This window comes from Musca domestica, unplaced genomic scaffold (assembly GCF_030504385.1).
Source record: "Musca domestica strain aabys unplaced genomic scaffold, Musca_domestica.polishedcontigs.V.1.1 32, whole genome shotgun sequence".
Classification (NCBI taxonomy): domain Eukaryota; kingdom Metazoa; phylum Arthropoda; class Insecta; order Diptera; family Muscidae; genus Musca; species Musca domestica.
This window is the reverse complement of record NW_026712311.1, coordinates 8,936,149-8,951,449: the sequence shown is the minus strand read 5'-3', so window position 1 is coordinate 8,951,449 and position 15,301 is coordinate 8,936,149. Positions and strand designations below refer to the sequence as shown.

At 35.2% G+C, this 15,301-nt stretch overlaps 1 protein-coding gene across 3 annotated transcripts in view; it reads right to left on the bottom strand.

Moving 5' to 3' along the window:
• LOC101900681 (protein madd-4) overlaps window positions 1–15,301 on the bottom strand; it is a 154,622-nt gene that overhangs the window by 99,087 nt on the left and 40,234 nt on the right. For all 3 annotated transcript variants that reach the window (XM_059125180.1, XM_059125181.1, XM_059125182.1), the window contains exon 2: window positions 3,955–4,135. In XM_059125180.1, coding sequence (XP_058981163.1) covers window positions 3,955–4,135 — 181 coding nt within the window. The remainder of the gene's footprint in view (window positions 1–3,954; window positions 4,136–15,301) is intronic.

Here is a 15,301-nt window from a genome sequence, read left to right as displayed (position 1 = left end):
ACGCAACGCACTTTCCAATTATTGTCCGGCCTGCAAATGGAAGAAGAATTGCCTCGTTTCGTTCAATGAAAACGGGGGAACATTGTCTCTGACAAAATCGACAAAAGGAGTTGAACAAAAAGAGGAAAATAACGTTGACATCCTACAGCCATGACATGTCATGCCATTGATGCAGTCTTTATGAATTAGAGCGGAAATAATGTTAACCAAATACCCCAATCGTGTGGTGTACCAAAAAAATCTACAATTGTCATATATGGCAGGAGGAGGTCTGTGGGTGGTTGAACAATGAAAACCAGAGAATTCAAAGTGATTCACAGAAAGTAATGCAAGTTTAAAGAGCGTTTATTCTGATAACAATTTGGAGTTCATAGGTGCATGAATAGGTAAATGGGTTAATGTGGGAAACATGATTGGGAAGAAGTTTAAAAGTCAAAAATTTAAAAATCAAAAATATAAGAGCTTCAAATATTCAACAAAAAATTTAAATCCATTGGGACAATAGTAGAATGACATTGAAAATGTACAATTATGGGTCTGATATAATCCAAAAATGCACTATTATTCTGAAAAATTTTATTGGCCCTAAAAATGTTACTAGAAAACCAGGACTATAGGATAGAGAACCGAGAGATTGATCCCATAATTGATTCTCAAATTTACCCCGTGCAGTTTTTCTAAAAGTACGCAATAAAATTTCTGAAAGCCCTCCAGAATGGCCCTGTGAGCATTCCTATAAATTCTTGACTACATATCAAAAAAAAAAAAAAAAAAAAAAAAAAAAAAAACGAAAACATGCCAAATAGTATCAGTCGGTTTTGCCGACATATGTATACCTCCAGCCTTGACTTAGAGGAGGTTCCAAAGCAGTTGGCCAATATTGACCAATTCGTATCTGACCTAAGACTGATATAAATATTACAACGTACGGATTCGAACTGTATCGACTATTTTCTGTACTTTTTATGAGCTATGTGTAATTTTTTGGAATATGTGGAAATATGCGTGAGGTAACAGATATAGCGGATCGAAGTGTTCCGTTTTCATACTTCGTCTAATACAGATTAAAATATTGGTATGTGCAAAATTTGAAAGTTATGACAAATAGTATTGGAAATTCTGACCTTTTATGGGTACGATACCAGAAGGGGTTGGCAGATGCATATCATTTTGTGATAGGAAAACTGTTTGTATGTGTGAAATTTGAGGAGATGGATGGATGAATTTGGATGCTTATTTCGCTTTCTTTTAGCGTTTTGTTTTTCAATGTGGGGAAGGTACCACATTGGATCAAGTCTGAGTGGAATCAGACGTTGTTTTCGTGTTTTATGAGCTTCATGGATTCTCAAAATATTTACCCTTTGGACCGATAAGGGAGTGGACCGATATATACTATATTCACAACAGATATTTTGTTGGTAGAAATAAAAGGATGTGTGAAATATAAAGAGAGCTTAATACTTATTTCGATTTTATTAACTTTTTGCTTATTCAAAACATTGACCGTTTGTGTGGGAGGTAGCATAAGGAATGGTCTGATCTCTTCCGTCTTTACCAAAATTTCCTGTCGGTAGAAATATTCAGATGTGAAAAGTCTAAATGGAATCGGATGTTAATATCGCGTCTTTCGCTTCATGGATATTCAAAATTTCGACATCTTGTGCGGGAGGCACTTGATGAACTGGACGATATTATTCATTTTTGCACCTGATCTAGCTCTGATGCTAATATTAGGATTTCCAAAGTTGGAGCAAATGGGATTATCGCTTATTTTTCTGTGCAGATTTTTTTTTTTTTTTGGAAAATTTCGACCTTTTGTGTGGGAGGTACCAAAAGGAGTGGATCGATATATTCCGTCTTAATACCAGATCTTGAGTTCATGAGTATATTATGACGTGTGAAATATGGAGACAGTAGGACACTTACATCACATTTTATAAGAGCTAAAATTATTATTCAAAATAATTATCCTTTGTGGGGAGGTACTTGATGAAGTGGACCGATATTGTCTATTTTCGAACCTGACCTAGCACTGACGCAAATATTAGGATTTTCAAAGTTGGAGAAAAATCGGATTTACGTTTCTCTTTCTCTGCAGAAAATGTATTTTTTGAACATTTCGATCTGTCCATCTTTGTACTAGATTTAACTTTGATAATAATATTACGATGCACAAAGTTCGGACCAAATCGGATACTCCCAGGCTGGCGTATCAGCCTGAAAACCAGTTGAAAAGTATTAGTGGGTTTTGCTGATAAATATATATCCTCAGCCATGTCCATTCCGAAGGAGTCAGCCAAGGTTGCTCATTTCGTATCTGACCTAAGTGTGATATAATTATTACTAATTGCCAGATTTGGATTATATCTACTGCTTCCTTTAATTTTTTTTGCGATACAGTAAACCAAAGTACTCCACTTCTTCTAATGCTGATGAAAATATTGGAATGTACAAAATTAAAAGAAAGTCAAACATTTATTTCCAATTTTATGCAAATAATTGCTAATCAAAAAAAAAAAAAAAAAAAAAAAAAAGCCAGACGGACGGACGTCCTACATAGACTCCAAACGTCCTTAAATGGATTTGGTCCAAAGAGACCTACGTTCTAAAACAGTTATTCAGATGGGACATGTTTTGGCCTTATAAAATTATATATACCATCTCTAGCCATATGGGTGAGTCTTTGAAAAAAAAAAATATTTTAAAATGTGGAAATTACTCCACATAGTCCTTTGAAAAATAAAGGAAGCTAATGATTCCGAGTGTACACAAAGAAAAATCCTATAAAAAAAATATTCTCAAAAATCCACAATTATGCCAATAGTTATACTCGAAAAAATAATTTTTTTAAACACCACGATGATAACTCTGGTGGTCCTTGAAAAAATATATTTAGTAAATTCATGGAAATGGCTCTAATAGTCGTCTAAATACATTTGTGATAGTCCTTTTAAAACATATATTTAAAGGAATCGCGAACTCCGGCTCTAATTGTATTGGAAGACATTATAATAGTATGTGCGTAATTGACAGCACTTAAAAAGGAATTTTAAAAATCTATAATTTTGCTATGAAATGAAAAAAATATTCTTAGATATCCGCGATTGTTGCCTTAATAGTTCTTTTTTTAATATTTTTATTAATTCACGACTATGACTCCTATGGCCTCTTACAGAAAATAAGACTATTGTTATGATGTCCGTTAAGATAAATTTAAATTTAATTAGCAAAGACACAAACCAATGTGATTTTTTCTCCGGTTCGCAAAGGGTTACTAAAGATAGAGAATGCGAGATAGAGAGAGGGAGTGTTAAACCAGAGAAAAATAAAAGGTAAATTAAAAAAAAATCCTAAGTCTAAAATTCTTTTTGGCTATTAGGTTTCCCTAAAATTGAGAGATAATTCAAAATAATTAAAAAAAAAATCCTAAGTTTGAAATTCTTTTTGACTATAACCTTTCATTTGTGCCCAGCCTCGACACTGCTTCATTCTTAGTTTCTGTTCTGTGGACCATTTTATCTGCAGTTTCCCTAAAACAGCGATAATTCTTCAGATAATTCAAAAAATTCTGCAATTGAAATTCTTGACACCGCTTCATTTTTAAATATTTTATTCTGGATTTAAATGTAGAGTTAAGGGCTTCAAACTTTTTCAGCGTACATTTTAATTATGTTTTTATTTACCCATTTCATTATATATTTGAAATTTGTACGGAATATTATGCAATTTGATCAAAACTAATATAACTTAATTTACCTTTAATTTTTCTCTGGTTTAATACTCCTTCTCTCTATCTCTCACTCTCTCTCCATTTAGTAACCCTTTGCGAACCGGAGAAAAAATCACATTGGTTTGTGTCTTTGCTAATTAAATTTAAATTTATTTTGACGGACATTATTGTTATGACCGTCTATGGAAAACATCCACGTTAAAAGATATTTTTTTGGTACTTACCACTAAAACTATCGTCCATAGGGAAGCTGTTGAAACGCGATTGATTCTGTTAATCCAGTGAAAGTATTTGCAACGTTTTATTTTTGTCGCTGACATTGAGCTGTGATTAAAACTGGGTGGTATTTGATGTTTTGAGGCCATATTTGATTGCAGCATTGTTGTCCTGGTAACATGTCTTGAACTGGAATGGAAAATAATAAATAAATAATTTTATTAAATTTCGATATTAAAAATAGTCAGGCTTAAAATTAGTATATAAGAAAATTGATTTAAAAAACGAAAAAAAAAAAAAAAAATAAATATTTAATGTAACTTAAATCAAAATGTTCCTAGTACCCTCAATGTATCCCCAGACAATATTTGGCACTCAATCTCTTACTTGTAGCAATTTCACACATTTAAAGTTTAACTTATTTCCAATACGAATCGTGTCGAAGACATGTCATTACAACAAAGTTATCGTCGTCATAAAAGTTGTTTCTTCTCAATGAGACTTTTAATGTCTGACTGAATGACTTCTGGGTTCTTTACCTTCTCATAAGGAAATGTGTGTGTGTCTGTATTGATAGTCCTTGTCTGGTGCCTAGTGTTAATGAATGTAATTAGTGATAAAAGTGTGCGTGTGTGTGAGTGCGCGCGTGAGTTTGAGTGTGTTTGCGTCAATAATCATGTGTCACGTAGTAAATGGAATTCACGATTTTATAACGTCATGAATGGAAGCTATGTATGACATAAATGTACATCCATATATACATATGTTTGTCAGTTTATTTGTGAGAACATTCGTGGCCCTTCTCCGAGCCAAGTTCAATGTCATCTATCGGCCAATTGAAATAAGAAACTATGTTTATTTTAGGTAACAGACGGCATTGGATGCCAAAAGCCAATAAAATATCCTCCTCCATGTCTCGTGACTGTTAAATATTTAATCTGAAGGTTGTTGGTTGACATAACGTTCTTTGAAATGATAAACCAAGACACCAAACTAAAGGCAATGTAATAAAATGTTGTAATTGCTATTCTGTAAGTTTTATTTATGTAGTTTATGGTTTAATGACACCATCGGAGGAATTGTTGGTGATAAAGAAGAAATGGAGAGAGATGAGAAAGGAAATCCAAGACTAAATTGGGGGAGAATGATAACTTCTAACACGAAGTGAAGTCAACAGGGTGAGATGAAAAAACTGCAACCAAGTTCAGACTGCTGTCATTTCTAAGCCACTCGTTCGAAAGCTTTTAAAATTATTCCAGTGACAGCTCAATATATTGTTTACATGCGTACAAAAGCATTTTGGTGAGAATTCCAGAATTTCTAGAAAAAAAGGTATTCGTGATGGAATTCAAACGTGATGGTGTAATTTCCTTATTTTTGGCTGGAAAACCACAAGTGGCTATCGTTAGAGCACTCCAGCATTTAAGTGTGAATAAATATTTTGGGTCTCGTACCATCGCTCGTTACCGTGATTCTGGTAGCGTAGCTCGACGTCAAGGAAGTGGAAGGAAGAAATGAGCAACATCAGCAGAAATGGTTCGAAAAGTAAAAAAGCGACTTGATCGAAACCCGCGTCGCAGTGGCCGAAAAATGAATGGCTCGTGAGCTGAACATATCGCAATATTCCATTCGGCAAATATTGAAAAATTAGCTCGGCGTAAAGCCCTTAAAATTCCAAAAAGTGCAAGAATTTACATCGCAACACAAAGAAAATAGACTCAAAGAGCTAAAGAGTTGCTTCGCTTGGCCGAAAGTGGTGTACTGCTTCCGATGAGAAAACATTCGGTGTCCAGCAGTTTGTAAACAAACAAAAATTAACACGATAATTTACTTGCCAAAGAGGTCAGCTGGAAATGTGCACCTTCGGTTGGCCACCAGAACTTAAGCGCCGGCCATGGTGATGATGTGTGGGCCGGCCGTCATAACAGCCGATGGTCGCTCTCTGCTCGTATTAATCGATCGTGGCATCAGAATAAATGCCGAATATTATGGCGAAAATATTCTGGAGGGTGAATTAAAGCTCTGGGCACGCAAACATTTTGGCCGCAGACCTTAGACATTCCAACAGGACTCAGCACCATCGCACTCAGCACGCGCCACCCTAGAATTTTTACAAAATTAGGTTGTACGGTTAATTTCCAATGGCCACCAAAATCTCCGGATACCAATCCGTTGGACTATTGTGTCTGGAGTATTTTGGAAAGCAAGGTTGACACTAAAAAATACCAAAGTGTCGATCACCTCAAGCAAGCGCCTCGCCGGGAATGGTGCAAAATAAAGCAGAGCAACATTGGGCAGCGTGTGACGGTTTCATGACCGTTTGAAGGCCATAATTCGTGCTAAAGGCGATCAATTCGAACATATCTAAATTTATTCTAAAATATGAGGCTATTTCCGACATTTTTTGCTTTCAATCAATAAAATTTAAAAAAAAATCTAAAAATTATAGCGTTTGACTTCGTTTTAGTTTTTTATACCCTACACCACAAGGTGGTCAGGGTATTATGTCTTTGTGCATTTGTTTGTAACAGGCAAAAGGAAACGAGATAGACCCATAGTTCCTTTTGATGATCTGCATAGAATCACATTCTGAGTCGATTTATGCATGTCCGTCCGTCTGTTCGTCCGTCCGACCGTCCGTCTGTCCATGTATTCCTGTGAACAAAATGCAGGTCGCATTTATTATCCGATTAAGATGAAATTTTGCAAACAACATTTGTTTGGCCCAAGGACGAACCCTATTGAAATTGGAGATAATCGGTAAAAATTTAGATATAGCTCCCATATATATCTTCGTCCGATTTGCCTTTTATTGTGCACCAAACGTGTAATATCAGCCCGAATAGTATGGAATTTTGCACATACAACCAAATTAGACCTGAAAATAAGTATGCCAAATTTTATCGAAATCCTTTCAGATATAGCTATAGCTCCCATATATATTGTTCATCCGATTTGTAATTTTTGTCCTCCGCAGCCGTAATATGCACTCTGTAACAACAATATTTGGGGAAATATATCAAACGCAGCTCAGAAATACCTTTGCTAAATGTTATCGAGATCGGTTCAGATTTGGATATAGCTCCCATATATAACTTCGTCCGATTTACCATTTATTGTGCACCAAACGTCTAATATTTGTCCAAATGGGATGGAATTTTGCAAATACGACCGAATTTAGTCTAGAAGGTAGTATGCCAAATTTGGTGAAGATCGGTTCAGATATAGTTATAGCTCCCATATATATTGTTCATCCGATTTGTTGTATTTGTTACCCACAGCCGTAATATGCACTCCGTAACAACGATATTCAGGGAAATATATCAAATACAGCTCAGAAATATCTTTGCCAAATTTTATCGAGATCGGTTCAGATTTGGATATAGTTCCCATATATATTTTTATACGATTTCAAATTAATTTCGCACCAAATGGGCAATACAAGTCCGAATTTAAAAGATACAAATGCTTCGGCATATTTAGTCCTTTGAATTTTAAATTATAATTATAATCATAGCGTGTATGATTAAATTCTCCCATAAAAACTTTTAATTATTAAGTGGAGCTCAACTAAATTAGCAAAGTGGTGTGGGGTATCATAAAATCGGCCCCGCCCGACTTTAGGACTTCTTTACTGGTTTTTATCTTATAATGTACTGTAGGTAGTTAATTTGCAACAGTAAAATCTTTTTATTAAAAATATGTTTCCTTAAAATACCTATCTTTGTAAATCATTCAATGTAAAATATGTTGCAAAATTACGTCAATCAATTATTTAATATTTTTAAAAATTTATAAAATATTAGATTTCAATTAAATAAATCCCATTGCACTTGTAAATATTTAATAAAAGAGTTTTCCCAGAAATTGTTTATATTTAATAACTAAAAATAAAAAAATGAATATTGAATGGCTCGATATTTTTTTCAGAATTCTTAATACCAAAAAAGAAAGAAAAAACCCCAAAACATAACTGACCTTATTAACATCATTTTCAACAACATTTTTCTTTCCATCTACACAGGGCGCCATCCCAGCTTTGTTGGTAATGCCACACTCACACACACGCACTTCAATTGAACCCCATCAAGGCATTTGAATTTCATTTCATTGTTATTTGGGAAAATACATTTCAATTTGAATATCGAGTAATTTGAGATAATGGATGTGTGTTGAGTTTTGTTGTTTTTTCCAATTCTGTTGTGATTCTCCCCTTTCAAAATTCAAAGATAAAACCGAAAGAAACATTATCAAATCATAAAAAGGGCTAAATGGAAAACAAAGAAAAAAAGAGAGGAAAAACTGAGGCAAGTAGTAGCAACATGTAAATAAACAAAAACACACACACGCACCAAACCAAATGGCAGGCAATAAAACGCTGTGCCGCCAGCCAACAAAAAAGCCACTAATGTGACACAATCATCATATATTAGCCCTTTAACAACTCCCTCAAGAAAACTGTGTGTGTGTAGGTATGTTTGGAAGAGAATCGAAGGGAGGAGCGAAGTAAAGTAGTGGCAAACAAAAAATATATGGGTCATTGGAGTCTGCAACATTCTTTTCGGCTGCAAGACCTTGTCAATTTATGGCCAATAAAACAAGAATCTATGTTTCTCGTTTTTATGGTGACACTGAATGAAGTGTGTCGCTCGTGTGTTCCACGCGTGCTAAGGTATGCATTCCATGATGATTGACACTACGAAGTGTTGGAGATACGGAATGGAGAGTCGAAGTCCCTTTGGATAGGGACTGAATAACGTCAAATGCAAATTAACTTGCAAGAGACAAAGTGGAATTTTTATTGCTGCCACTGTATGTACTTTGGGCTTTATATGACTAGGCGATGTCAAAAGGGAATTAAAAATATAATTTTTTAAATTTTGTGAACAATTTTGGGAAGGAGGAATTTAAAGAAATATTTATTTTTGAATTTAATATCAAATTAGAAAGGGGAATATTGGCGATGTTGCAAGTTTAAATATGACAGAAATTAAAAAAGATTTCAAAATTATAAAATTTTGAAATAGAAAATGCTGTATTATCTATTCTGTTTTCCAAAAATGGACCGAAAATTAACATTTTATGGAGAAATAATTTATCGAATATAATAGCGGGCCCAGAATATTTTTATTTCTACTTGCAAGGTTAAATGGAAAAAGTCTAGCTTGAAAGTTCTATAGTTCTCCGCCCTATCCAGATGAAATTTTGCACACATCATTTGTTTGGCCAAAGGACGAACCCCATTGAAATTGGAGATAATCGGTCAAAATTTAGATATAGCTCCCATATATATCTTCGTCCGATTTGCCCTTTTTTGTGCACCAAACGTCAAATATTTGCCCAAATAGTATGGAATTTTGCACATACAACCAAATTAGGCCTGAAATTAAGTATGCCAAATTTAAACGAAATCGGTTCAGATATAGCTATAGCTCCCATATATATTGTTCATTCGATTTGTTATTTTTGTCCTCCGCAGCCGTAATATGCATTCTGAAACAACAATATTTGGGGAAATATATCAAATGCAGCTCAGAAATACCTTTGTTAAATTTTATCGGGATCGGTTCAGATTTGGATATAGCTCCCATATATAACTTCGTCCGATTTACCCTTTTTTGTGCACCAAACGTCTAATATTTGTCCAAATGGGATGGAATTTGGCACTTACGACCGAATTGAGTCTAGAAGCTAGTATGCCAAATTTGGTGAAGATCGGTTCAGATATAGCTATAACTCAAATATATAATGTTCATCCGATTTGTTATATTTGTTATCCACAGCCGTAATATGCACTCCGTAACAACGATATTCAGGGAAATATATCAAATACTGCTCAGAAATATCTTTGCCAAATTTTATCGAGATCGGTTCGGATTTGGATATAGCTCTCATATATATCTCTATCCGATTTCAAATTAATTGTGCACCAAATGGGCAATACAAGTCCGAATTTAAGAGATAAAAATGCTTCGGCACATTGAGTCTTTTGAACTTTAAATTATAATTATAATCGTAGCGTGTTTGATTGAACTCTCCCATAAAAACTTTTAATTGTTATGTGGAGCTCTACTAAATTAGCAAAGTATTGTAGGGCATCATAAAGTCGACCCCGCCCGACTTTAAGACTTTCTTTACTGTTTTTTTACTGGGAAAGTGGTAGCATAGAAAATAGCCAATACAGGATTTAATGATATGGATCCTTAATGAAGGATTTTAAGGGACATTCAGTTCTAAAATATGGAAATGAAAATGGTGTTGGTTTTTTTTAATATATATTGAGGATCATTCATCAAAAAACAGAACATTTTTGTTGAATATTTCTGTTGGATGAGCAATTGCAATTTTCTTAAAAAATATTTGTAGAGGACAATCATGGTGGCATGGATGATTTTCAAGGATACTATGTGGGAAATTCAATGCTCATATTCTTATATTTTTCGAATTTTTTGGAAGACATTGAAAGCTAAAATTGGTATTTTTTTTAAATATTTCTTTGGGACAAATATAGTTGAGAACGTGGAATTTTAAATAATAATTTTTAAAGAGTCCTCAAGTTTTGGGACAATTTTGGAGTACATTGAGGGCTAAAATGTCAACGTAGATGACTATACGCCTTTATGTCTGCTCGCTATTGCCGTCGTTGTAGTCGTCTATGCTCTGTCCAACACTACGTTCTCCGTTATAGCGGTTTTTGTTGATAAATCTGATCAAACTGATGAACTGGAGGGTGTATACAAGCTTCGATTTATTCTTCGTCGGGGATTTTTTTGAGGCCTGCGGCTCCCTAGACGCACTCTCTGACACCTCAGAGGACTTTTTTGAAGGATTCATTACTCGAGTCCGCTTCCTCACCACCTTTCCAGATCAGCAGGGGGTTTATCGCAGTCGTCGTCCGTTTTTGAGGCCCCGACTAGTTTCCTTAGTGGTGCATAAGAATATGTTCTCTAAACTCAACTTAACTTCATCCTGGTAACCTGCAGCTGCTTATATGTAAGTTTTGATTAATCCTCCTCGACATATTGACTTCGGTAGTTTACTGCTCGTCGATATGCCTTTTTATCCCTCATCTACCATGATTTAGCACTCATGGTGTCGGGAAAACTCAGCGGTTCTTCCCTTTTTTCTCCTTCTATTCGATTGCTTCCTGCCTTGAGAGTGTGGGTTTTACGATATTTATTTACCCACATATTGATATTGGGCCACTAGGGATTGACGGTATTTAGCAACGGATTGGTATTGGTCAAGTTCGTCCTGATAAGCTGTAGCTCTTTATTTGTAAGCTTTGATGTATCCCCATCGAGTTTGTTGTTCGCCGATAGGCCTTTTTATGCCTCATCTCTTTGGATTTGTTTTCGGGAGAGCTCAAAGATTTGTCACAGATTGATATTGGGCCGCTAGGACTATTTAGCTCGACTTTCTTAGGAGTCAACCGCTGGCTGATTTATCGTGGTATACAAGTCCTTGACAGACAGTAAACTTTCTCTAAAGTCTACAGGGGTACTGTTCTGAATTAGGCTTAACGACTTCATATCATTGTTTCATTCCAAGCTTTCCGTACGCTATGTCCTGCTAGTGGTAGCAGACAATTCTGAATTGCTGTCCGAGTCCGATCTTAAGGTCTTTTTCTTTTTTGAGGTAGAGCTAAGCTTCACAATTGTAAACTAGTAGACTGAGGCTGCCGTCCACAATCACCAGTCCAAGTAGGATTGGTTGTATTTGGGGGGTGGTATGTGGGGTGGTTTACAATTTCGACTTCCATAAGTCATTGTCTTGCGAAGAGACTCCGTACCATGATAAGGACACGATAACTAAACCTAATATTCGTTGAGGCATCCAGGTATCAACAAAGATCCGTTAGCATACAGTCAGTACCCTGACTTCAAAATTAGAACACTTACAATGGTCGCATAACACCCCGGCGTTAGGGGGTCCTCTTTATGCAGGAACCAGCACATAGATTTGCCAATTTTAGGGGAGACGAAACATTGCCTAAGGATCACAAGGCTGTCTAAGACGAAAAATAATTCAGATTTATATTCGTGGATATTTTCTAAGACCCACTCAGGGCTTAAAACTTAAAAAATTGTTGGGAGTAATTGTGTTTTTTATGCATATTTTAGAAAGTCGTTACATGCTGCTTTCTGAGAATTTGCTATTTGAAATACTTGACATGGTTGATGAGAATATCTGAATATCTTAAAAAATCTTTCCTGACCAATTTTTTTTTTCTCATAAAAATTTAATCCCAAAAATCCTATCTTTACATTTCCATTCGAACCCACTTGCTTGTCCTTTTGGAATATTTACACAACTTAAAAAAACATCAAGTCTTGCTCTTCTTTGTTCACAAATTTTGTACTAATTGATTATTGTTAGACTTATTATTCACTAAAATAACAAAAAGGCCGTCAAAGGTTTTTGTTTGCCATTTTTATTTTTATAATTTGTTGAACTTGAGTCTCTGCTTCTTTTGTTTAAGGACGATTTTAAGGATCCTTTATTTATTGGTAGTTTCTGCTTTTGTTTATTGCCCCGTAGGCAGACAATATTTTCAAAATGTGATGGAATTACAAACGAAGGCATTGTTTTTGCCACATCTCCCTCTCCCTGTGTTCTTTTCAGTTCGTCTTTTGGTTTGACAGCTTTCAGGAATTTATTGTTTATTTTATTAAATTTCTTTTTTTTTAACTCTCCTTTCTTTGTCGCCATTTTAGAAACTTTACTCTACAAAATGATTCCTTTTGTTGTTAGACATCAGACAAGATGTCATTTCATGCTGAGAAAAGAGAGAGAGAGCAGCAAGAGAAGTGCAGGAACGTTATCATTTTAAAATGGGATAAAGAGCTGATAGGGTGGGTGGGGTTGATGTAGAACCTTGCGAAAGATAATTCAACAGTTTCTTTTTTATATAATTCTTTATTATTTCCCCTTTTTTTATTTCCTTTGTTATTTGATAGCTTTAATAATAATAATGAGGTTGTATTTCATTTTAAATGTCCCGCATCTGATTGGTGGTGGGGGGGAGGGGATGGGGTAAATGTCTGGCGTTTTTTAGCTTAAATATAAACTAGTTTATGCGTTGCGTTTGTATAAATTGAAAGTGGCAAAATAGGGAATTTAATTTTTAATAATATTATTTGAATTTGTGGGGGAATGAATAGAGAGAGAGAGAGAGAGGGAGAGAGAGAGGGAGAGAGAGAGAGAAAGTAATGGTGCTGGAGACAGCTGTTCCATCTGGTATTTATTAAGTATCGAAAATTAGGTACTATATATATTAGTTTCGCCTGCAGATAATTTAATCGCCCGTGAATTTAAATTTTAAGTTGTCGTAGCAAAGACACAAACCGTCAGCATTTTCAGCTTGTTCATAATGAGTAAATTTACTTGTTTTAAATAATTGTAGCTAAAAACTACTAAAACAGCTTTTAACAATGAAAATGGTTATAACTAAATACAATAGCAAACAAGTAAGGAACAGTAAAAAGTCGTGCGGTTAGTAGAGCTCCCGTAACACAAAAAAAAATAAATAATTTAAGTAGATCATACCACCTATCAACCTTTGGCTTTAGAGCAGTTATAGTTTGATTTCAGAGGAAACTACAGTGTGAGATCAAAAACTGCAACAAAGTCAAACGCCATAATTTTTACATTCTTTTTTTAAATGTTATTGAATGAAAGCAAAATTGTCGGAAATAGCATCAAATTTTAGAATAAATTTAGATTTTTTTTCGAATTGATCACCTTTGGCACGAATTATGGCCTTCAAACGGCCAATAAAACCATCACACGCTGCCCGAATGTTGCTCTGCGGTATTTTGGCCCATTCCCGGCGAAGTGCTTGCTTGGGGTGATCGATACTTTGGTATTTTTTAGTGCCAACCTTGCTTCCCAAAATACTCCAAATACAATAGTCCAACGGATTGGTATCCGGAGATTTTGGTGGCCATTGTGCGCTGAAAATGAAGCGAGGAACCTCATATTGTAACCACTCTTGTAACCGAGGAACCTCATATTGTAACCATTCTCAGTTGGAATGTCCAAGACCTGCGGTCAAAATGTTTGGGAGCACAAGGCTTTAATACACCCTCCAGAATATTTTCGCGATAATATTCGCCATTTATTCTGATGCCACGGTCGATTAATACGAGCGAAGAGCGACCATCGGCTGTTATGGCGGCCCACACACCATCACCATGGCCGGCGCTTGAGTTCTGATGGCCAACCGAAGGTGCACATTTTCCGCTGACCTCTTTAGAAAGTAAACACGATAATTTTGTTTGTTTACAAACAGCTGGGCAACGACTGTTTTCTCATCGAAGAAAACCAAATTCGGCAATTTGGCCAAGCGAAGCAACTCTTAAGCTCTTTTGAGTCTATTTTTTTCTGTTGCGGTGTAAGTTCTTGCACTTTTTGAAATTTCAAAGCCTTTACCCCGAGCTAATTTTTCAATATTTGCCGAATGGAATATTGCGATATGTTCAGCTCACAAGCCACTTTTTGGCCACTGCTACGCGGGTTTCGATCAAGTCGCTTCTTTACATTTCGATACATTTCTGCTGATGTTGCTGTTTTCTTCCATCCACTTCCTTGACGTCGGGCTACGCTACCAGTATCACGGTAACGAGCGATAGTAACAGACACAAAAGATTTATTCACATTTAAATGCTGGAGTGCCTTAACAATAGCCACTAGTGGTTTTCCAGCCAAATATCAAGAAATCACACTATCACGCTTGAATTCCATCACGAATAACTTTTTTTCTGGAAAATTTCCACCAAAAAGCTTTTTTACACTTGTAAACAATGTAATAAGCTTTCACTGGAATAATGAATGGCTTAGAAATTACAGCAGTTGGTTGCAGTTTTGTCATTTCACCCTGTATTTAAACTATTTCAATTGTGGTTTAATTACACAAATTTTCGGTAGTTAATGAATATTGTAAAACCCAAAAGCCACCACATTATGTTCACATAAATTGTTTTACATTAAAGCGGCATTGTGTCCTATCCGTACAATGTTTTTATATAACCTAATTATATCCTGCTGGCAGATTAGGTTACATTTTTGAAAGAAGAAAAAACTCATCTGTTTATGAATATAGGCTAAATTATGCAAAACTGGCTGTGGCAATTGTTAACAACAGGCTGAAAGATGTGATAATAACTCGAAATCTATTTACATTGTCCGGTAGTGTGGTATTTGTATTGGCAATTTTGTGGGAGAAAGAGGTCATACAGGGATTAAAGGGGGCCTTTTTATGAAAAATAATAAATTATTAAATTAAATATTATTTTTAAAATTTCTTCTATCAAAAATGTTTTTTTTTAATTATTGTTGCATTTTGAACTCACG